The sequence below is a fragment of the Diplotaxodon limnothrissa genome, linkage group LG11 (assembly GCF_057381915.1).
Source record: "Diplotaxodon limnothrissa isolate DT_005_m linkage group LG11, D_limnothrissa_male_GT1.1, whole genome shotgun sequence".
Taxonomy (NCBI): Eukaryota; Metazoa; Chordata; class Actinopteri; order Cichliformes; family Cichlidae; genus Diplotaxodon; species Diplotaxodon limnothrissa.
The window spans coordinates 4,463,753-4,488,629 of record NC_140606.1 but is presented as its reverse complement, the minus strand read 5'-3'; the positions used below and the strand labels follow the sequence as shown (position 1 = coordinate 4,488,629).

The 24,877-nt window shown below is 39.8% G+C and overlaps 1 protein-coding gene across 1 annotated transcript in view; it reads left to right on the top strand.

Annotated features, from left to right (window-relative positions):
- Positions 1-24,877, top strand: part of tsnare1 (T-SNARE Domain Containing 1) — a 267,379-nt gene that overhangs the window by 49,448 nt on the left and 193,054 nt on the right. The window contains exons 2-3 of the mRNA XM_085366785.1: positions 13,260-13,337; positions 14,810-14,879. Coding sequence (XP_085222911.1) covers positions 13,260-13,337; positions 14,810-14,879 — 148 coding nt within the window. The remainder of the gene's footprint in view (positions 1-13,259; positions 13,338-14,809; positions 14,880-24,877) is intronic.

Genomic DNA, 24,877 nt, shown 5'->3' with positions numbered 1-24,877 from the left:
ACTGGTTGTTTTGTAACGCTAGGCAATTTCTTTAATTCAGCATCTGCTAAACATAGTGTTGTCGTTGGTAGGACCTCTGTGTACGGGCTATTTATGGTCGAAATATGGCTGTTGTGGATGTCTTTCAAAGTCAAACTTGGGCTCATTTTAGACATCTTTTTTGTAATGCTTCCACATGTATAAGCTCTGTAATTCAATGTTTTCAGGGGGTGGAGGGCACGTTTTCTGTGCAGAAACAGTTACGTGTGAAGGAATGCAGAGTGATCACGGACATCTACAAGATGGCGTGGGCTCTTGAGCTAAAACAAAAGTGAGCAGCTGCTCAGTCGATTTGGAGCAGAAATGACCCCAGCTTGTCACAGACAGTTTGCAGAATGCATGCATCGACGAAGACTGTTGAGCAGATAGTCCATAGTTCATACACACTTGCACAACTTCTAGTACTTTCCATTGCAACTTCTCTCAGAGTAGGTTACCGATCACAATCACACTCACACTCATTTCTCTTGCAAAGCTTTTCACACTAAAACAGGATACTTTTAAAAATGAACCATATGTAACGCAAATTCTCTTTTAAGTAATTTTAAGTAAGTTTTCTAAATACTTAAAACATTTTTGTTTTACATTTTAACAGGGATTTCAATAATATTTCAACACATTTTAATAAATGACATTTTTTAACCTGGTTTAAAACAAATAAGTTGATCAACTAAAAAAAATTAGTTAAAGAAAAACAGGAAAATGTAAAATAACCAAAAATTATCAACATGTACTGAATAAATCAGTCTAACACATAATAGTTGTTTATACATAATCCATATTCATATGTATCATATTGATAAAAACCATGTTAATATCTGTAAATTTAAAAATGTTACATTTATTAATCATGTATAAACGACATCCAAAAAATTTTGTTCAAAGTTAAAGCATTGAACATCATATTCACTTCCAAGTTGGGTCACGGTTGGACGTCTAAATTGTGGAACTAGTTTAGACGTCATGTAGTTGTCCAGAATTGGTCATGGACCAACAGACCCTATATAGACATGATCCACATGTCTATCCAATGTTCAGTGTTTAGTGGGATTTGGAGTGCCTCTTTCACAACGCAAAATCTTTGAACCAGAGTATTAAAATGGACCACAAAAGTGACATACTAAACAGCAGACTGCTTGAGTAAGCAGGCAGGACTGTGATATTTGCCCCTATGAGTGTTAATTTATTTGGAACTCATAAATGGGCACTTACCAGTAGTTTTAAGCACAATCCCAGAGTTTCATGGTTCTCTCCTACAGTAGCTTTCACTTACTTTAAATAATCACTTGAAACGTTTAGACCAAAGCGCCACATATTTCTGGCAGAATTGCACACACATACATACTGGTGCACAATTGGAGTGCAATTGCGTAGAAAGCCTGTAAATGAATGCGCCTCCCCCTGGTGGATAAGATATTACCACTTCCTATTCCTAAATACTGCTTGGGATGTTACTACTCGTGGTTGCATCGTCCACATCGCAGGGATATCGTTACGGTCAGTCATCCGAAGAATATATTATGTGTGATAAACAGGACACTAAGGTGATTGGTCAAAACAGTTTAGGGTGGCCTTACCCATATGGAAAAGATATATATAAATCTTATAAAATTTGTATCTGTCTTGTGTGAAACTTGTATGAAAAGCATACAAGAGTAAAAACAGATATAAGATCCCTTGAAAAATTATATAATGAAACTTGTATGTTTTAGATACTTACTAAAACAATGTATGAAAGTAATGAGAAAGTGGCCACTTTCATGAGTAAATCACATATAGGTTTTTACTATTTCTTTTCCATATGGGTATGCCTGATGTTGGCTCAGACTTCAGTTTCTTCTGCAGCTTTCTGGGCATCTCCTTATTTGGAGACGCCACTTCGCCCATCACCATGGCAACCACCTCTTACCCTCCATCAGACCTGCATAAAGAGGATAAGAAAAGGGGGAAGAGCTCCTCTAACCCAGAAATTTACAACTTTTTTTTTCTAACAGAGTCAGGCTCACAAATGTATGTACCTGAGGCCTCCACTAGCAACCCTCCCCTTCATATTCCTTAGAGAAGGGGCCTCTCTCTGTAATGCCTAATATTATGAGAGTAACAGTCTACCTCCAAAACCTCTCCACAATACACTGTGATAAAAAATAAATCCCAGCACTTCCACAACTTGCTATATGTTTAACCAAATTAATCCAAAGAGAAATCTTGCCAAAATGCATAATTTTTGCATTTCATTTGCTGCTTGTATGGAAGCAATAACCCAGAGTAGGCATCAGATCTTATTTAGCTGAACTTCATTCAAATGAAACTAACTGTGGCTCATTTAGTGAATGGGTAGTATGAGCTACATACACACACACACACACACACACACACACACACACACACACACACACACACATATATATAGGGAGGCAACAACCGCAGGAGTCCTGCACTGGTTTAAGTATTGGTGATTTTGTTACTTTAATGGAGCTTTTGGTATTGACCCCTATTTTTCAATCATTTTGAGGGGGGCTGAAAAAAGTCAATGCTGATGGATTCCTTAGGAGCTCATATGATTTTATTGGTAAAATAACTAAGAGTGAAAGTTACAAGTTCATATTTTTAAAAGAGATGAACTTTCTGATAGGATTTGAGTTGATTTGAGTTTTTTTCTTTTGAGTGACATTCTTGTCTGTATTTTATAGCAATTGTTAGTGTCATTATGTCAGTGTCTTCCAACTACTAATAAACATCAAGAAGAATGCAAAAAGTAGTATTCCTCCTGAGCAGAAATACTATCATCATCATCATCATCTTAGCACTTTAAAACCAAAGTGCTGAACAACGCAAAAACAAAGAAAAGCAAAATATAGTATAAAATAACAGGAGGCATGTAAGTTTCCCGCCGAGTTAAAAGCCAGTGAATAAAAACAGATTTTCAATCTGGACTTAAAGAACTGCACTGAAAACGTTTGTCTAATATGAAGGGGAAGGTTGTTCCAAAGCATCGGAGCCGCAATTGAGAAAGCTCGATCTCCTCTGAGTTTCAGCCGCGACTTAAGGACTGACAGCAGCAATTGATCGGCTGAACGGAGCGAGCGAGTGAGAACCAGGGTTTTAATAGTTTTGCAATTTTCATTAGTTTTTATTTTTATTTAGTTTTAACTTCAGATTTTCAATTTTATATCAGTTTTAATTAGTTTTTACCAGTTGTTTGCTAGTTTAGTTTAGTTTTTTTTTTTTAAATCCTTAGTTTCAGTTTAGTTTTGATTAGTTTCAGTTATAGCTTTAGTCGTGTTTGCAATAATTAAGTGTAACAAAATCCCAGTTTCATCATATCAGTCATTCTCTTCTGCTTATCCTTGGGTATGTTGCTATTCCAGCTACCATACCCTGCACCCTGGACAGGTCGCCTGTCTGTTGCAGGGCTAACACGCAGAGACAGACAACTCACATTCCCACCTATGGGTTCTTTAAATAAATAAATGAATAAATAAATAAAGGCAGATGAACAACCATTGATACCAGGCAACTATAAAATGTATATCTTGGCCCCAATGAGACTATTAACTCTTGCAGCACCGGGTGTTCGTAATTTTGGTTCAAGTGAATTGATAAACTTTTTAAACGCAATTGACTCACACAGTTATGTAGATGTCCCCATCCTGTTGTCTCGGGATGCATCACTCTGCCTTGCCTGGGGTTAGCTTCTGTTTTCTGGGATGAGGGTTGAGTGTGCTCCCTTACCTTCTCAAGGTAAGCTAGGTTAGCCTTCTTGTGCGAGCTTTTCAAGTGCACTTTAAGGTTTGTGGGATTTTTTTCCCTTTAGAAATGTCCCTCATAATTTGTCTCTTTCCACTACAAGACACTTGCTTTATCCAAAACACAGTCATATTCAAAGTAATCCCAAATTGGACTCTGGCGCTTTCTTCCGACTTTTCCTGACAAGATTCTGCGCGAGGACGGAGCAGCAACACAGACGACTTGACTAACGTACTGCCACCTGCTGGCATAATTAGACGGCAAGAAAAAAATCTGGAAACTAAACTTCATTTTTACCCTTGCCTATTGTATGACACGCACACATCAATGAAAACTAAACACATTTTTGCTATAAATTCAGTTAATTTTAGTTAGTTTTGTGAACACTCATTACAGTTTTAGTTAGTTTTCCTTTTTTTGTTTATATTTTTATTTCCGTTAACGAAAAATCTTTTTCACTTCTAGTTTTCGTTAACGATAATAACCTTGGTAAGAACATGAGGCTTCAACAAATTGGATAAATAAACACGGGCCAGACGGTTTAAAGATTTAAAAACTAATAAAAGGACTTTAAAATGGATCCTAAAAACAATAGAAAGCCAATGTAGTGAAGCCAGAACCGGAGTGATGCGGTCAAATTTCCTTCTACCAGTTAAAAAACGTGTTGCCGCATTTTGCACTAATTGCAAGCGTCAGGGTACCCAACCCCAATTAAAAGGGAATTGCAATAGTCCAAACGTGAGGTAATAAAGGCATCAATAACAGTTTCCAAATTACATTTGGAAAGAAAAGGCTTGACCTTCGATAGGTGTCTGAGTTGATAAAAAAGCTGATTTTACCACCCCATTTACATGACCAACAAAGGTAAGTGCGGAATCAAAATTCACACCAAGATTTACAATTGAACTTTTCAGATGGTAGGTCAAAACACTGAAATCTGCATCTGGAGAAACAATAGAGCGATGCGGGCCAAATAAAATTGCTTCCATTTTATGATCATTAAAATTTAAAAAGTTATTTGCCATCCACAGTTTAACGTCACTGAGACAGTCAAGTAAAGATTGACAGGGAGAAGTATGGTGGCTAAAAGATAAATAAAGCTGACAATCATCAGCATACAAGTGAAAAGATACTTTATGTTTTCAAAATATCGTGCCAAGAGGGAGTGAACACAGCCAGAAGAGTGATGGCCCAAGGATAGATCCTTGGGGCACACCCCAATGCAGAGGGGGAAATCAGGAGTCCTACCAAAAGGGTAGGACTCACAAAATACTGTTAAATTATTTTAATCAATTTTGTGTGTTATTTAAATGACCAAGGCCTGTCATTCTTGCTCTGGGTTTTATCACTTTTATTTAAATAAAATACATTGAGCTATGGTGTAACTTCATTTTTTTCCACAGACTGGGGTTACTCATTAAAAAATATGCAGCTTAAAGGTGAGGAAATGAACACTGCAAAAACATGAGAACATGTTCAAAGTAATTATGAGAATCTCCATATTGACTTGCTCCCATTAATCTAACACTAACATTAAGCTAATGTTTTTTGCTTACTTGAATTTAGTTTACACAGGTTAGTTTTGTTCTTTTTTGTGCTATCATGTTTTGGAAGGATGGCCTCTTGAATCTTAAGTGTGTGTTCTAATATTAATATATTATGCTAATATAATATACTAATATATTATATTATGTTTCTTTCAAAGCAGGGAATGAGGAAGAGTTCGGTAACAGATAAGGGCATCTGTTAATATGCAAATCCATATAGAAAAGAGAAATAAATGTAAAAAATATAAGTTTTTGTTAAAACAAATCTGTGAGCAAGTCATAAAAAGTAAAAGCTCATTTTTGGGGGGGAAAGTAGGAAAATGGAAAAGTGGAAGGACCCAAGTTCTCCTTATGTACTTTTATCTATTCATATGGATAAGATAGGTGGGCTTTTTTTTTAACTCTACCTTTTTCATATTCACAGCAGAGTACTGCTTCACAAAATACCAGATTAACTCCATATTGTATAAATAACACAAAATTAATTACAAGTAATGAATTACCACTGATGAAAGAACACTGTGTTCTTTCTGGCTGTTCATATATCTGTCTCCCTCTGTGTTCTTTCCCTGTCTGTTTCTGACTCTTTCTACTTTTTCTTTCTGCTAATTTTGTGTGTGTATATATATATATTTAAAAAACAAAATAAAATAAAAAAACCACCCAGCACGCCCCTGTGGGCGGTTTATCCTTCAAGCTCGGGTCCTCTACCAGAGGCCTGGGAGCTTGAGGGTCCTGCGCAGTATCTTAGCTGTTCCCAGGACCGCGCTCTTCTGGACAGAGATCTCCGATGTTATTCCCGGGATCTGCTGGAGCCACTCGCCTAGCTTGGGAGTCACCGCACCTAGTGCTCAGATTACCACGGGGACCACCGTTACCTTCACCCTCCACATCCTCTCGAGCTCTTCTCTGAGCCCTTGGTATTTCTCCAGCTTCTCGTGTTCCTTCTTCCTCATATTGCTGTCATTCGGAACCGCTACATCGATCACTATGGCCGTCTTCTTCTGTGTGTCTACCACCACTATGTCCGGTTGGTTAGCAACCACCATTTTGTCCGTCTGTATCTGGAAGTCCCACAGGATCTTAGCTCGGTCATTCTCCACCACCCTTGGGGGCATCTCCCATTTTGACCTCGGGACTTCCAGGTTATACTCGGCACAGATGTTCCTGTACACTATGCCAGCCACTTGGTTGTGGCGTTCCATGTATGCCTTGCCTGCTAGCATCTTGCACCCTGCTGTTATGTGCTGGATTGTCTCTGGGGCATCTTTACACAGCCTGCACCTGGGGTCTTGCCTGGTGTGATAGCCTCTATGGATCTTGTACTCAGAGCTTGTTCTTGTGCTGCCATGATTAGTGCCTCTGTGCTGTCTTTCAGTCCAGCTTTGTCCAGCCACTGGTAGGATTTCTGGATATCAGCCACCTCCTCTATCTGCCGGTGGTACATACCGTGCAGGGGCCTGTCCTTCCATGATGGTTCCTCGTCTCCCTCCTCTTTCTTGGGTTTCTGCTGCCTGAGGTATTCACTGAGCACTCGGTCAGTTGGGGCCATCTTTCCAATGTATTCTTGGATGTTCCTTGTCTCATCCTGGACTGTGGTGCTGACACTCACCAGTCCCCGGCCCCCTTCCTTCCGCTTAGCGCACAGCCTCAGGGTGCTGGACTTGGGGTGAAACCCTCCATGCATGGTAAGGAGCTTTCTTGTCTTTATGTCAGTGGCTTCTATCTCTTCCTTTGGCCAGCCTATTACCCCAGCAGGGTACCTGATCACGGGCAGGGCGTACGTGTTGATGGCCCGGATCTTGTTCTTACCATTCAGCTGACTCCTCAGGACTTGCCTGACCCTCTGCAGGTACTTGGTGGTTGCAGCTTTTCGAGCGGCCTCTTCATGGTTCCCATTCGCTTGCGGGATCCCCAGGTACTTGTAACTGTCCTCTATGTCTGCAATGTTGCCTTCTGGTAGTTCAATCCCCTCAGTTCTGACTACCTTCCCTCTCTTTGTTACCATCCGACTACACTTCTCCAGTCCGAACGACATTCCAATGTCATTGCTGTATAGCCTGGTAGTGTGGATCAGTGAATCGATGTCTCGTTCACTCTTGGCATACAGCTTGATGTCATCCATGTACAGGAGGTGGCTGACAACTGCTCCGTTCCGTAGTCGGTATCCGTAGCCAGTCTTGTTAATGATCTCACTGAGGGGGTTCAGGCCTATGCAGAACAGCAGTGGGGACAGAGCATCTCCTTGGTAGATCCCGCACTTGATGGTGACTTGTGCTATGGGCTTGGAGTTGGCCTCTAGTGTTGTACGCCACATCCCCATTGAGTTCCTGATGAAGGCTCTTAGGGTCCCATTGATCTTGTACAATTCTAGGCATTCCAGTATCCAGCTGTGGGGCATTGAGTCATAGGCCTTCTTGTAATCAATCCAGGCAGTGCACAGGTTGGTCAGTCTGGTCTTGCAGTCTCGGCTGACTGTTCTGTCTACCAGTAGCTGGTGTTTTGCGCCTCTGGTATTCTTGCCAATTCCTTTCTGTGTCCCGCTCATGTATTGACCCATGTGCCTGTTCATCTTAGCCGATATGATGCCCGACAGAAGCTTCCATGTAGTACTGAGACAGGTTATTGGTCGGTAGTTGGAGGGGACCGGTCCCTTCTTGGGGTCCTTGGGGATCAGGACCGTCCGACCTTTGGTTAGCCATTCCGGGTGTCTCTCGTTAACTAGCAGCTGGTTCATTTGTGCTGCCAGACGCTCATGGAGTGCAGTCAGCTTCTTTAGCCAGTAGGCGTGAACCATGTCGGGCCCTGGTGCTGTCCAACTCTTCATACTGGAGACCCTTTCTTGGATATCTGCCACTGTGATGGTTACTGGACCCTGTTCAGGGAGGTCGCTGTGGTCTGCCCTCAGATCCACTAGCCACTGAGCATTGCCGTTATGGGTTGCGTCCTTCTCCCATATGCTCTTCCAGTATTGCTCCGTCTCCAGCCTTGGTGGTGCTGTTCTCTTATTATTATTGTTCCCTTGCCACTGAGAGTACACCTTTGCCGGTTCTGTGGGGAACAGCTGGTTTATTCTCCTGCCTTCTATCTCTCTGGTGTACCTCCTCAAGCGGCTGGCCAAGGCTATGAGTCTTTGCTTGGCAGTTTCCAAGGCCTCAGGTATGGACAGCTTGCTGTATTTCTTATGCACCTTCTTTGTCGCACCTTTCTGCAACTCCGTTAGTTGGCTAACCTCCCTCCGTGCTACTTTGATCTTGCCCTCTAGTCTCCTTCTCCATGGAGGGTACTGCCCCTTGTGGCTGTTCAACTTGTAGCCAAGCATCTCACTGATCACTGCTGCTATATTGTAGATCAGCTTGTTAGTGTCGGTAATCGTGGTTGTAGGTATTGTCCGTAGTGCTGCATTAACATCATCTAGCAGACCTTCTTAGGGTACTTCACGTAATCTTGGTAACCGGCTACGGGGGATCCAGGTTTCAAGCTTGGCCATGATCCTATTTTTCAGGTCAGTTCCTCTCGCACTCGACGATCCTTCTCCTATCGCACTTGGGGCTGACCTGGTGTCCTGACTCCTCCTTGCTGTAGCATTTGTGTTGTACCTCGTCAATCTCTAGCTGTGAGAGCAGTCCCTTCTTTCGAATGTTGGAACACTGAGCTACTAGTTGTTTCGCCGTCATTGTGGATGTTGGGTATCGAAGAATCCATAGGTCCCTCATCCTATTCATATATATACACACACACACACACACACACACACACACACACACACACACACACACACACACACACATATATATATATATATATATATATGTATGTATATGTGTATAGGGTTAGGGTTAATATCTTATTACAGCAATTAGAGCATGCTGTAGTTATTACAAGTAATGCGCTGTAGTGGTTTTTATTGTATCTATTTAATAGACTCCAATTTGTTAATTTAAATGGAGAGACCTCTTCACACACTAAGGTCAATTATGGTGTTCCACAGGGTTCTGTGCTAGGACCAATTCTGTTTACATTATACATGCTTCCCTTAGGCCAGGGGTGTCAAACTCAATTGCACAGGGGGCCAAAACTCAAGGCACACTTTAGGCCACAAGCCAAACAAGATAAACATTTATTCAACACACTAAAACAATGTTTTTTAAACATAAATATGAATAAAAACTGACAAGAATATTATTCCAGAGCCTTCGGTTTTCAGGCCCCTCTTCTGTGAAACCAGCTTCCAGTTTGGATTCAGGAGGCAAACACTATCACTACTTTTAAGATTAGGCTTCAAACTTTACTTTTTGCTAAAGCATATAGTTAGGGCTGGACCAGGTGACCCTGAATCCTCCCTTAGTTATGCTCCAACAGGTGCAGGCTGCTGGGGGATTCCCATGATGCATTGAGTATTTCTTTGCGTTAATAGACCTCTCTGCACTGAATCATACTTGTTATTAATCTCTCTTCCACAGCATGTCTTTTGTCCTGTCTTGCTTCTCTCACCCCAGTAGGGCGTCGTTCTGCCTGAGGTTTCTTCCTGTTAAAAGGGAGTTTTTCCTTCCCACTGTCACCTAAGTGCTTGCTCATAAGGGGTCATTGTTGGGTTTTTCTCTGTATGTGTTACTGTAGGGTCTACCTTACAATATAAAGCACCTTGAGCGACTGTTGTTGTGATTTGGTGCTGTATAAATAAAAAAATTGAAATTGAAATGAAACTGGTCTTATGACCATTCCACTCTTGGCTCAAACAAATCTCTTCTGCTTGTTGCTTTTCCTTTGTAGTGGTTTCCTAGCAAGGCTGCTACTGGAACTCTGTGTGCCATTTATCTGGGCTGTAATCTGAGCTGCTGTTAATTTGCCATTTCTAAATCTGGTGACTCGGATTAATTTATACTCAGCAGCAGAGGTGACTCTTGGTCTTCCTTTCCTGGGGCGCTCCTCATGTGAGCAAGTTTCATCACAGCGCCTGATTGTTTTTGCGAGGGACACATTGGGGACACATTCAAAGTTTTAGCAATTTTCCAGGATGACTGACCTTCAGTTCTTAGGGTAATGATAGGCTGTCATTTCTCTGTACTTAGCTGATTGGTTCTTGCCATAGTATGAATTCTAACAGTTGTCAAATAGGCTTCTGGCCACACAACTGATGGTCCCAACCCCATAAAGAAGGTAAGAAATTCCACAAATGAACCCTGACAAAGCACACCTGTGAAGTGAAAACCATTTCAGGTGACTACATTATGAAGCTCATTGAGAGAAGGCCAAGGGTTTGTGAACAAAGCAAAGGGTGGCTACTTTGAGGAATCTAAAATATAGGACATATTTAGAGTTATTTAATAATTTTTTTCTTTGCTACATAATTCCATATATTTTGCTTCATATATTTAATATCTTCAGTATGTATCTACAATGTAGAAAGGAGTAAAAATAAAGAAAAACTATACCCAAACAGTCAAAATATTGGAAACTTTAGGCATTTTTTAAATATGCTATAAAATAAAAGCATGAAATGATTACAAAAACACTGATGACGACCCTAAATTGAACCACTATCAAGGCTTGAATTACCTCACACACCTGTACTACAGGCCTATAAAACTAATAAAGTAACTCTAATAAATTTAAATTAATAACATGCTGTTTGAGACAGAACGAAGGTTTAGTTACTGAGGTTCTCTGTACTTAGATACCTCTCCTGTATTGTATATTCTCTTATTCTCTTTGACGCTGTAAAATAGGGCATCTAGGGCAACCTGAGTATGAAGCTTCGATAAATTCAAAGATCTGCAATACTAGAAGCTGGTATGGGTGAAGCAGCAGAAGGACTAGACAATGAATAGCACTGATGCCATTGCAGAGTTTGTCTTTTGATGAACAGTTACAAGAAAAATAATTGCAAACTTTTTGGATTTGTCAGAATTTCTAAAAAGTCTTCGAAACTATACAAAACTGTTATTGACACTAAAGGGGGTTCAGTGTGCTCTTTACTTTTTCCAGACCACTCTATTAAGTTGCTACTGCTTTTCATTAAAAACACATAACTAGCATAACTTTTGGTGTGTTATTTGGTAAGCCAGATAGTATTTGTTTGTAACTGTACTGTTACAGTTTTCACTCACTGACTGAATACATTTTAGTGTTTAAACCATTGCAAACTACCAATTCTACTTTGAACAAGCACAATTATTTTGGATTTGCGTGACCAGACAAGTTTATATATCTGCTGTACTGCAGATATAAATTAAAACTGCACTCATTGTTGAAAACTGAGTACAGTGCTTAGCTCCACAGTTTACTCAGTATTATATGATTTGCCCTCAGTACATTTGCAGTGTGCCCCCAGTATCCCTTCCCCTAGTCTTCCTGTGTACAGAGGGCAGGCATACTTTCTATAGGGCCCCTAAACTTCATGCCAGCACTGGTCACCCACTCTATGGGCAGTCCACTGTGGGCCAAGGTGGACAATGCTTGTGTTAAGATGTGTATGTGTGTGTCTGCTGAGCTAACATTAAAATGCATTAAGGGTCTTTCAGTTGAAAAATGACCCATTTCCAAATGTATCAGAATCTTGTAACACTGCTCAATTGACTACATGCCAGCATGTTATTGCCTGCACGATTTGTCAGTGTAGCTCAGTGGGTACAGTTAATGACTTGTGATCTAAAGGGAGGTCTCCTAGTTCTTGCTCTGGTTCGCACCATGAATATCTGTTTCCTTGGTTTGTCTCTGACTTCACCTCTATCTGCATGTCTCTCCTTATTTCATGCCAATATTTGATCCCCCGCTCCTCTTATCCTTTGACTTTAGAGCTTTCTAACACCTCTACCTTTTCTCTATACCTCTATAATTTTGACCATATCACTAGGGAAAAAAGCCAATTGCAGTCATTTCTGGCTGCAGTATCTGACAAAAGGATGGGTGAAATGGCTGGCGTGAGAAGCTTATGCAGGTTGTGATGTTGATCTCAGCCTGCTGTAATGGCACCGGGCCATTAACCCTCCCTGTCATTTGCAATGACATGTGCTTTTGAACAAGGAAAATAGCTCTGCCCATATAACTTATACAGCAGACTCTCAACTCCCACAGCCAGCCTGTGGCTTAGTGCCATGTCATTTTCCCTGTCCAGACTATCATCATCACTGCAGTTAGATTGTACCTAAGAGGCTCCTGCAGTCTTTGATGTCCATTCATTTTCCAATTCTATTCACTATCATAACAATGTACAGTCTATTATTATAATTCATGCAAATGTCAGTTCCTCTACTATAACACACTTTAATGATATATCATTACTTAATTAATTCAACTTCAATGTGACAGTTCTTTAAATTCTTTATATTTGTTTGTTGATCTCATTTTGACAGGTCAGCTTGGTCTCAAAAAAGTCCTACTGATAATGAAGAATTTTTAAACAGTTTCTCAATGCTAAGTACATAACCAGCCATTTGCCAAAGTCCAACTGATGAATCCTTTGTATTCCTATTAACGGTATATTCTGGTTGTCACCAACAATAGTCTTGTCAACCAAACCAATTCAGATCAGGCACTGGTTGCTCTTTTTCATGAAATCTGAAGAATGTGGCATTCTACCAGCCAGTCGTGGGGGGCATCTTCAGGCCATTGTTGCTTGTCATTTGTCCCGTGGCTCTGGTTGAGGCAAAAAAAAAGTGCATCTGTTGTGTTGGCATATATTACAACATAGAAGCGGGATAAAAACAAACCCGTTCCAGTACCTCAGATGCCACAGTTCTACAGTGAGGCAATGAGAAAATCCAACCCACTGGACAGACAGACTCTTGTGGAAATGTTCAAACCTAGATATTGTTTTGGTTTTTGGTTCATTGCTGTCATTCCTGCTGTTACAATGTTGTCTGCTCCATGCTTCACTGAGCTAAGAAGTGTGTGCTCATATTATGTTTTGTTTTTTTTCTAAAGCCACACAGGTCAGCCCCTCAGAACTGCAAGATGTGTTTCAGGAGACCTCCTCCAATATCTTCCAGATCAACGCCAATGGTAAAATGAGTGTCTGTGCTTTATTTTAAAAACTACTGAATAAGTATATTTTTAGTAGTGCTCTGTTATGAATTCTACCATTAGTCTATGTCTATGTCTGAACACAGATCAGGCCACACTAGTTTTGTGAGATTAGGGTTAAATGTATTGCTTCGATATTAAGATTAGATAAAATTAGATTAGAGGTTAGAATTACAATGAGGACTATATTAGGGTTAAATTGTAACATTTAAAACTGGCATGGCTTAAATTTGGAATTGGGGTCATTGGTTTTTAAAATTAGAGTAGGTTTGTGGATAAAAATCCAATTTAAGATTAGTCAATGTGTCTTGGAATACTGATAGGATCAAAACTTTACAGAGTAGTTTTGGAAATTGAAATTAACTTCAATTTCTTCTGAAACTTTTCATTTCAGAGCTATGTTTGAATTCATGGTTGAAATAAGTTTCATGTTTACTTTGGCATTAATTCTGGATTTAAGATCAAGGCCATCACTGGGGCGATCGTGGCTCAAGAGTTGGCACTTCATCTTGTAATCGGAAGGTTGCCAGTTCGATCCCCGGCTCTGACAGTCTTGGTCGTTGTGTCCTTGGGTAAGGCACTTCACCCGTTGCCTACTGGTCAGAGGCGCCCCAGTGGCGCCAGTGTCTGGCAGCCTCGCCTCTGTCAGTGCGCCCCAGGGCAGCTGTGGCTACAGCTTTGGGGTCCTTAGGAACTAAGTAAAGCGCTACACAAATACAGGCCATTTACCATTTCACTATTTATTAGATGTGAACTGAAATATGAAAATGCTGCATATGGTATAAAAGTTATAGCGTGGTTTCCATTTAGTGAGAGATAATGCCATACTGTATCCTCTGTGTTTTAGCTTTGATAATATTTTTTGGGTTAATTTAATGCTAAGTTTAGTCTGAGGTTATTTAAAGATTATAACTAACAACAGATTTATATTTGAGTTAAGGCAAATTTATATTTTGGTTTTAGGTTTGAGTTTTAAAAGTGGTACTTTTAAAACTAAGGATGAAAGATTAGTAGCTGGGTTTTATTTCAACCTAATTTACACATCAAGTTAAAAAATTTTATGGGTTTAATTTAGAATTGAGGTCAGATCAAGTAGTAATAATATCCTGAAAAATTCAATAATGGTTAAGTAGTTTAATCAGTTTAAATTCTGTTAATTTGAAGATAAAATGTTAATTTGGTTTGGTCAGATTTAAAGTTGAGTTAAGGGTATCTAAAAATACAGCTAAGTGTGGAAACAGTGTGAGAGTTGAAGTGAACTACTTTTGCTTAGGATTGGGATCATCTTGATAAGACATTTTATCTACCTTAACAGAGACTTAACAGGGACAGAATAGATGTTGAAATGATTCAAATTTCAGCGAAGTTTTTCTTTCAAATCAAGTGTGAAAGAGTATTTGTGAGGCCTGAATACACCTCTTAACATTTGTATCATCCATTTGTTCCTCCAGTGGTCACACTAGAGAAAAATCTTCAGTCACTGGGAACGTCTAGAGATACCGCAGAGCTCCGACAGAGTCTGTGAGTAGCACTCACGCCATATAAAACCACATACTTTGATTCTACATACTTGCTGGTCCACTTCAGTGTAAGAGTTACATTTATCTCCGCTGTCCAGAAAAGTGCTTATTTTCTTTTTGTTTCACCACCCTCTTATGTATTGATTGTTCTTTTTTAGTTGAGCTGCCAGCAATTACCAGATTCAACACTGATGACAAAGTGTCCAATCTAAGATGATTGCATCTGTTTAAAATGCATTACATCCCACTGTGATTGCTGGCATGTCATCAATTCTATTGAACACTTTTTTATGATCGCCTTGGAGACTTACTGACAATGCTTGGCTGCTTTTATTTTCAACTTCCCATTTTCCTTGCACGGTATTGATGCGGCGCCTCCGACTGATGCAAATTGCATCCAGTATGGTGGTTTGTGTTATTCAGTTGTTCTCACTGTTTGTTCAAGAGGCTTTGTAGTTTGTCAGAAATGTAACTTTTAGAGCTCATTATCTAGATGCTTCTGTTTTGATTGGCATATTTTGTGGATGCAACAGTTATCTGCTGTCACCAGTGATAAAGTTAGGCACAAAGTGATTCATTTTGCATATTATGGGCACATTCACAAAGAGCATGCTTAATGACATTATGGTTTTGGCCAATGCTTTCACCTTGCCAGTCTGCTGATTCTAAAGTTTTCTGCCACTGCAAGGGGTAAAGGCTTTAATTAGCAATTATCCGGTGAAAACGAACAACATACCTCTTGACCTCTTTGTGACCACACTGTTGCTTTATTTTTTTGCAACTCTTATATTCTACATAACTAATAAACAAAAAAAGCGCTTTACTTTTACATTTAACAATAAGAACATCTTTTGTACATTTATTACACAAAGCAGGCACCATGTGGAGCATTCTTGACAAGGGGCTATTGACTGACCTGTTATTTTTGTTGTAAATGCCTATTGAACTGTTGTTTTCCTCCTGGGATTCTATTGACTTAGATGCATTTTAAATAAAGGCAGTACTTGTAAGGTTAGCATGAAAGTGTTGATCTGAAAAAAGCAAAAACCAAGAACATGGCTCAAATGTCAGCCATTTCTCCATTTTTAATAACACACAATGTTGAAGAATTGAGTATGTTATACTGTAGTATGTGGTCAGGAGCCTTTTAAACAACAAGCCTTATCTGAACATCAAGTTTTTTTGTGAAAGGCATTAGGTACTGCAGCTATAAAATATAGTTAAAGGGAAGTTAAAAATGCTGGAAGAAAGTAAAATTATAATTTTACTTTCACCTAATTCTGTTATGGTAAATGCAGATGGACCCAGGAAGCAGAACGCACGGAGGCAGAGTTGCGGTGAAGACAGTTTATTTACAGTGAGGGGGAGGTATTTACAAGGACAAAATATATACAGTGTATGAATGGGGACGCAGAGCCAGGACGTGCAGGTGACGAAAACACACACGGGTAGTGCACTCGATTTGGTACTGTTTGATGCCAAAACCTCCAGACGGAAAACAAACCAGTCGAGGCAAAATCCTAGGGAGGAAACAAAACTTACAGTCACCAAAATAATCCAAGGGCTCCAGCAGGCAGGGGCAGAATTTCAGACGCTCCAAAAAAACGCCAATACTCCGACACTAGTCTTCTGTCAGGTAGCTCCTAAAGAACACTTCTGAGGAAAGCATCTGATGAGTAACAGGTGTGCCAGGTTCAGTGACTCACTGCCCCGCCTACCTATACAAAAAGGGAGGCACCAAAAAACACATACAGACAAAAACACCACATAACCAGAACCCAACTCCTAACAAATTCTAGTAATGACCACACATTAACCAAAGAAAACTGGGCTATTTACGGATTCAGTGACTTCTTCAGGATGAAAAAAGTACAGTGTAGGATTTATATTGGAAAGTGTCTATAGAGATTGAAAATGTGACATCACTCAGGGGTAAAACCGCAAAGAATTCTGGGAACTCGTGGCAAGAGGTACTAGCGCACGCAGGCTTTCAATTGAAATCAGTTATACAGCGATAAAAAGAAACACAAAAAATGGCAAGAAGCTGTTGTATTATTAACTGCAATAGCCGGTCGCATGACAGCCACGGGAAGCCGACGGGTAAAGAGATCGGTTGTTATCGGATTACGTCGTTGAAGAGAAATTGTTCGAGCCATGTTTCCGAAGTAACAATGAGGCGACGGGTGGCCTGGATTGCAGCCATTCAAAGACCAAATATAACGTCCCAGAACCCTCCAGCTCACAGGTTAGTCTGCTCCAAGCATTTCCACAAAGGTCAGTCTGCTGTTGTAGTTAATGCGTCATTTTCATAACATAACTGGTGATATAGGTTACAAGCAAGTCTGGCGCTGAACAGAAATTGTCGCGCTATGCTCCTTTGTTTATTGTGCATAAATAGTGAATTGTCCTGACACAATATTGCGTTTCACTTCTGTTATTATGGTACATTGACAAAAACATATACTTTTATTCACAGGATAAAACAGGTTTTTTGTATCACTAATTGTCCAGTACGATTACAGCATACAATATTATTGTCACTGCTACATTTCTGTAATGCTACCAGAAATTATTTCCACTACTAATTAATTACCGTTGAGCTCAAAGGTCCTATTAATAAACGGTTAAGGAATGTGTATTTATGACGACGATTTGTGAGACTGGTAAACTTATGATACGTACGATGGTCTTTACTTTCTACACGGTGCATTTCAAGGTCCTGTACCCATCCGTCGGTAAACTGTACCTGGGCTTGTTGCAGTGACCTGAAGTTACTAAACTTCATGAGTGTATGCACTCACTCCAAGAACCGTATGATTATAAATATGAGCGTGGTGAAAGTTGGGCAGCACGCTAACGTCTTTTGTCCCTCTGTGTGCTCGTAAGGGTCTGACCCTTTCACTCCTTTGATTTTTTTTCCTCGTATCTTTTCTTTGACTTTTCATCAAGTCTGTCTTTGTACGGACCGGCATTGTTCTCCTTCGTTTTGTACATACCTTTTTGGGGGGCAAAGAAAAAGAAAGAATTTATTGGAACCGAAGAATGAACGTTTGCATTTGATGCAGGTACTTGGATTGTTTTGCCACGAGTTCCCGGCATGCAATGTGCGAAAGTCACGTGGTCTGTCAATCTCTATAGGGGAGAGTAGTGCAGCACATAAAAATCTCACACAAGATCAGCACTAACAGAAAAACAATTTAGGAAGCTGCTTGTATCGAGGAAGTAAAAGGAAAAAGGATGTGGGTCCAACTTTATAGTTACAGGAGGATAAGGACAATGGAAAGCCAATCAAACATCTTTAAAGCTACACAATTTGCTCAAAACTTAGCCTAGCAACATATAAACTCAAAAAACAGCACAAATTAAGTTTGCTGACGTTGTGGTATGTAGTCTTTATCCTGTTGTGAGAGTGATTTTCAGGTGAAACTGGCCTTACATCAGCCACAGAAAATGCACTCTGGAATCTCTGGAAATTTACTAGAAATCTTTCTCACTCTGGAAAAATATCAAAAGCTGATGTCCACAGGTTACCTCATGCAGCTTTGTTGCCTAAAACCAAACCCCAATGTTTTATATGAACATGCTTTTTGCTGACTCATCAAAACCATAAAGAGTAAATAGAGAGTAAATACCATCCTTACAATCGTGAGTCAGTGACAATGATGTTATTAAACCTGTCAGAAAGTTCTTACCTGCCATTTCAGCCTACTTTCAAACATCAGTTAATGCAGTTTTGTCAAAGCCACAGACATGGCTCACTTACACACAAATTCACGCTCTGCATCTGACCCCCGATGCACAGGTTTAAGGTACTGTCACTCCTGATTGATCATTTATGATGATGAGGGTTTTTTTTTTTAAATTTTTGGACCACTTATCCATCCCAGTGAACAGTGAATTTTAACTTACTTTGCCTGTTTTTCAGTCCTTTCATTTAGCTCCTTTTGTCCTGTATATAATGAAAGTCTGCCTAATCTGCACACTGTAACACGCCAAGCTTCAAGTGCAGATTTGTTGGTATCTAAAACTGGACAATTATCTGCTTCTGCGGGAAATTAGACCAAACCACATTATCGTAGCAGAACAAGGTGGTCCTTTTTTGAATTTTCCACACTCAGCATATTTTAAAATTGTGGTTTAAGACCAGATAAGGTCAGGTCCCCATATAGGAGCCTCTACTATAGAAAAGATTAAAACAATAGTGATGTACCCATGTCTACATAGAGAATAACTATTCTTATTCTTTATACTGCCTGTGAAGCCATTTCCAGAACTTAACTCCACTGTAAGAAAAGGGAAATGAAATACACCCCCCACTATTCTCTCTGATTAAGCTTGCTTGAGTCAGCATCTTTCAAAGTCACAGTCTAATTTCCTCTTTCATTCCTTATCATGCTGTGGTGGAGGAATACCTACTAGTTTCATGCAGGTTTTGTTGCCAGAACCAACTAATCACATTGTAAACACGGGTAATCAGAAGCTTAATGTGGTGATATAAAGATGTACACATATGAAAAAATACATACAGTAGCTACTATAGCATATAGAGTATTCATTTGCATGTACACCGTCATAAGCTGTTGTCAGTAGCTGCCGTGAAGATATTTTCTTCCTCACCTTAGCTGTCCTGCTGTGGAAATATCACAGCAGGACATGGGCTTCATATGTTAAACGTTGTTTCTCCCATCTTTGTAAAAGGTGTATTCACCTGACAATGAACGGAAAACTAACTGGGGAAAACACTTGTGCACTCACTTTGTCCTTCAGAACACCCTTGATAAACACAGACACAAATTGTATTCTTTGTCTTGTAAATTATAAGGGGGTCTAGAGGACAAGCTGGAGCAACTCTTGAGATGTCGCACAAACACAAATAACGAGATTAACTGCCTATACAGACAGTAGGAATGGGAACCTCAAGTCTTAAGTTTAGCTTGAGAAGTAGATGAGGCATGCCAGTGTCAAATGACTTGATTCTCCTTGAAACAGTGTCGATAGTAAAGCTAGTATATTTGAAAACAACCAGAAAACAGGTAGCTCCTTTAATCATTTAAAAACAAAGCAATATAAGTAATAATAATAACGATAATACTAGTAGTAATAATAAGTAAAAACATTTTTGGTTTAATACTTTCGAAATCTTTCAATATTTCAAAATTATAGTGATTTACTTTCACATTAATTGTCTCGTGACCCCTCCAAGTTTAGCCTTTTAGATGATCTGAACATCTGGTTCGGTTCAATTCAAATCAATTTTATTTACACAGCGCCAAATCACAACAACAATCGCCTCAAGACGCTTTATATTGTAAGGTAGACCCTACAATAATACATACTGAGAAAAACCCAACAATCATATGACCCCCTATGAGCAAGCTCTTTGGCGACAGTGGGAAGGAAAAACTCCCTTTTAACAGGAAGAAACCTCCGGCTGAACCAGGCTCAGGGAGGGGCGGGCCATCTGCGGCAACCGGTTGGGGTGAAATAAGGAAGACAGAGAGCCAGAGAGATGATTGAAACTTGCCTGAACTACAAAGTAGTTAAAAGTAGCACATTGATGTGCAGAAGCAGTGAATGTGCCAGTATTAGTAATATAATTTATTTTGTAAACACAAGAACATTTAGTTGGCTATAATTCTGTACTATTTGCGAATTCAGCATTTATACTTACATGAGATTTAAATAATTCTTTATTTTGTGCATATACTTGATAAAGGTCAGATAGACAGATTTGTAATTAAGAAATATTTCAAGCAGTAACAGTAAAGGTATCATGAATAGCTATCTATTCATGTTAACTTTGCCCTCCCCAATTCTATTACAGAGATTTAGGAAAGTGAAAGTCACATAGTGTTTAACCCTTTAGAGCCGGTCGGAGCGGGCACGCTCTGTTTTACGTAACTATTTTTAAATCCCATTAGCTCTGCAACCACGTAAGGTGGCGCAATAAATTTTTTTGCATATGAAACCGGAGGAGTTGTACTTACATCTTATGCCATCAGCTTGTCCTCGGTCACGGTTTCCTTCTACATATAGCTTTGCAAAAACTGCATAAAAAGCACTTGCAGCACCAAAAACACAATATTCCAGAAACACGCTTTGCCGATCCGATCAGCTGTTCATAACACTTCCTACGTTGGAATAGACGTCAGCGCGAACTTTTGCATGTCCACCATTACCTGCCCGAAACCGGAAGTGACGTCATTTTCGCGGAAATGTAGTTTTTTTTTTTTACCATCAGGGCATCAGGGCCTATACTGGTGTTTTTAAAAGTTATGTTTGACTTTATGACTTTCTGTGTCGTTTCTGGGATGCTTAGGACTCATATTGCAGTGCTGGAAATAGTTTATTTTGATGCAGATGCTGCTTTTTTGCAAATTTGCAGTATAATATTTATTTTCGTTTTTCCTGCAGTGTATAAAAATTGGTGTATTTCAAAAATAAAACTATGAAGACACTCAAAATAAATTTCCTGTGGTAGGAAACTATTTTGTGCAACTTTTTTGTATTTACAGTTTTGAGGGATAAACCTCTTAAATTTCTCTAACTAGAAATATATGTTAGAAAAGCAAAAACGATTTTCAATTTTTTTGTAGTTTATTGCACTTTTTTGCAATTTATGTAATTACTATGCACTTAATGAATACATATTATTAAAATCTGGGCTATAATTGTTGTATTGATGTATAGCAACTTGAAATGCTCCCAAAAATGGCACCTGTGACCAGGAGATATTTTATTTTGTATTCTTATGATCACAGTTATAATTAGAAGTATCAATCATTAATCATTTACCATTGTGGAATCTGATGACAGTATAATCTTTGTTTTATATCTATGGTAATCTGAGTAAAGATTAATGTATGCAGGTTATCATCATTGTAATCAAGTCTCAAATGGTATCCACAGCATTGTATTCACCGTCCATAACTGGAGGGTCCAGCAGGACCTTGTTCTAATTCATTTGCAGGCCTACATCAGAACATGCACATAGAGAGTTATGTAAACACGCACGTTCACCCTTATTTACACAGGGAGGTCATGTCAGGACATTCTCTAGTTGGACACACAGGCTCACAGAACTGCACAACCTGACATGTCACACACTTGTTTTTCTCTAAAGTATCATCTGATGTTTGTATAAGGAGAACTTTGGACTATGGGGAGACTTATCATTTCCAGTAAGGTCTAACTGTGTGATGTCATCATGGGTTTAAATGAGGATGGGGAACGGTCCACTCTTTGGAGATCTGTGGCTGTACGCTTGTCTTCCCATGCTTCTGTCTTAGAAGCATGTAATAAAATCACTATTTTTGTCACCTACACGGACTCGGCTGTTTTTCCTTCTTACCCAAACTGAACCAGACGTAACAACTTGGTGCCGAAACTCCGGTTGGGGAGGAGGGGAGCTTGCAGCTATCGTGTGGGTGACAAACAGGGGCGAAGGCCGGCAGCCTATCTGAGTGCCGCCAGGCGACATAAAAAAGGTGAGTGCCACCTGTTGATTTTATCCAAAGGCGCTATATTGGAAGTTAAAACTAAATTTAATTAAATAATATTCACTCAGTATGGGCTTCTGGCGTTGGTCCATAGTGATCTTGTGTAATTAGTTTTAAAATAGGGCATAGTAGTCTGACTAAATTCATTGCTGTTTATTTTGGGGGTGAATTTTGAGTTAAGAGGTTATGTGTTTAAGTTAATACGGTTTAAAGAGTGTAAAGGAAAGTTGACTGGGTGCCAGCCAGATCAGCAGCTAGTGTAGGGCATTTGGTTTTAATTGGGTAGCAAAAACGCGGTTTTGGGCTTCAGATAATTAAACGGGGGGGCTGAGAGCTCACCGTGAGGCTTTTAAAACAAGTAAATTTATTTAGGACTGGAGACGCGGTCTCCTAGGAATGCAGTTCGTCCAGCAGGTGGCACTGACCCCTAATCGCGGACGCGTGGTTAGGTTTTAGCCCGGAGTTGGCCTTCCGCGGGGATTCGGACTCCCGTTAAAAAAAAGGCTAGACAATCAATGGGTGATTGTCTTATACTGCATTTTTTGATCGACAGGGTCGCGGACCCGGCCGTGACCTTTTAACGTGGCTGCCTTGTGAGTTTTAAGTATAGCTGAAGGCGTGGGTTTGATACTAGCGCCAGAGGTGGAGCTCCTTTCCAGCTGCGGGAAACGGTTATAAATTAAGTAGAATTTAGTAATGTGACCGTTTTCAAGGCGGCGTACTTGAAACGTTAATTGACCAGCAAGGGCGCGGCCCTGGGCTATAGATGCTTATAAATCAGTCTAAAGTATAGGAACACCGCTAGAGAAACAAACGAGATAAGTAGTTCTGGCATGCGGTGTGTTTATACGGGCCCGTGTGTATATTGTATATAAATTACCCGTGTGTGTGTGCATTTAAAAGTGTAAATTGTATAAACTGTCTTGTGTTGTTGAATTTCTTCTGTGTGGATCCAGAGTGTGAAAAAACGATTTGATTTGAGAACTTTGTGTGATTGCTGGGAGATTTTTTAGTTGGGTCGTATTTCTTCTCTACCTGGAAAAGGCAGAGATCTGTGCTTCATTTGATGTTGTGTAAATAAAGCTTTTAAAAGTTGGTTGAGTCTCTCGTATAAGGAGGGAAAACGGTGCATGGTAGATTGTCTGGATTATTTTTGTATGTGAAAACTTTGTAGTTGTTAGGGAAGTGAATGTGAGAGTGAATTTTCGCTGGCTTTGCGTGCTTAAAACTGTTGCAGTGGACGTTTGTGAAGTTTTGTTGTGAAAGGACGATTAGAGTGTGTGTGTGTAGGTGTGTCTGTGAGAGAAAGACAAGGTGGGGGCCGAGTGCTGTGTGTGTGTGACTTTCTGCATGACAGAAGAGGAAGGAGAAGTAGGTCAGTTGATTTTCTGTGAAATAATAATAGTCAAGAAAAAGGGAAAACAATAAAGTGTGGAAGTGTGAGTGAGATATTGTCTCTGACTGGGGAAGCAGTGAGAGTAGAGGTCACCTTATTCCCCTGCTGGACACAAGAGAGAACAGGATTTGGAGTGTTGTGGAGGAAAATGATTAGTAATAACATCAAGCAGTTTTTGTGTTTGCAGTCAAGAACATATGAAATTTTTACTTGTGGGGTTTAAAGTTAGTAAAGAGTTAAATCTACCCTCCTCAAGACTAGGAGTGAGTGATAAATACGGGAAATGAAGCAGGATTTATAAGGTCTTCAACTGATCCTTGGTTCAGTTCAATAATTTAGGCAGTTATGTTTATACAAATACTAAATGTATGTTTAGTGTCTTCATACAGGTGTTTTTTCTTAACCTGGAAACCTGAGTATGGCAGCAGAAGACAGGCCAAGCTTTGGCTAAAAATTCACGGCTGGACACCAGAGTTGTCCCCACCCCTCCCGGAAAAAAGAGAGAATGTAGTTTTAGGCAGGTTTTTCTCGCTGAACTGCTCTGGGTGCTGTGTCCCTGAATCTCACCAGTGTTAACCTCTGGCGGAAGACATGGAAAAAAGGAAAAGATGTTCCTGGTAAATGACTGAAACAAATAAAACCACACACAACCAGAGAAAGGTATGAGAAGTGTGAGGAACAGACACATGTGCGTGTTAGAGAAATGCCTCGTTTGAGAAAAAGTTAAATTAACCCACATGCAGACGCACCCATACATGCAATGAAGAAACAGCTTACATACATGTGCACGTACATGCAAGATTAAAGTAGCGACACTTAACATACACCTGTTTTTAAATGATATAGTTTATACATTACTGACAAATAAACTCTCTGGGTTGCAAGACAACAACTTAACGTCAAAAGACAAAGGCACTGGTCTGATGATTAAGTGAGGACACGACAAATTTAGTGGTTAAAAGGGTCGAATTGGGACATGTTTTGTTGATTGTTTGAGACAAAGGACTACTGAATGGTAGAAAATTCCTTTTTAGGTTTCTAAACAGGATCTTAAGAATTTTAACACGTACCTGTGTTGTCCTGTCAACTTGGGGGGTTATGAGT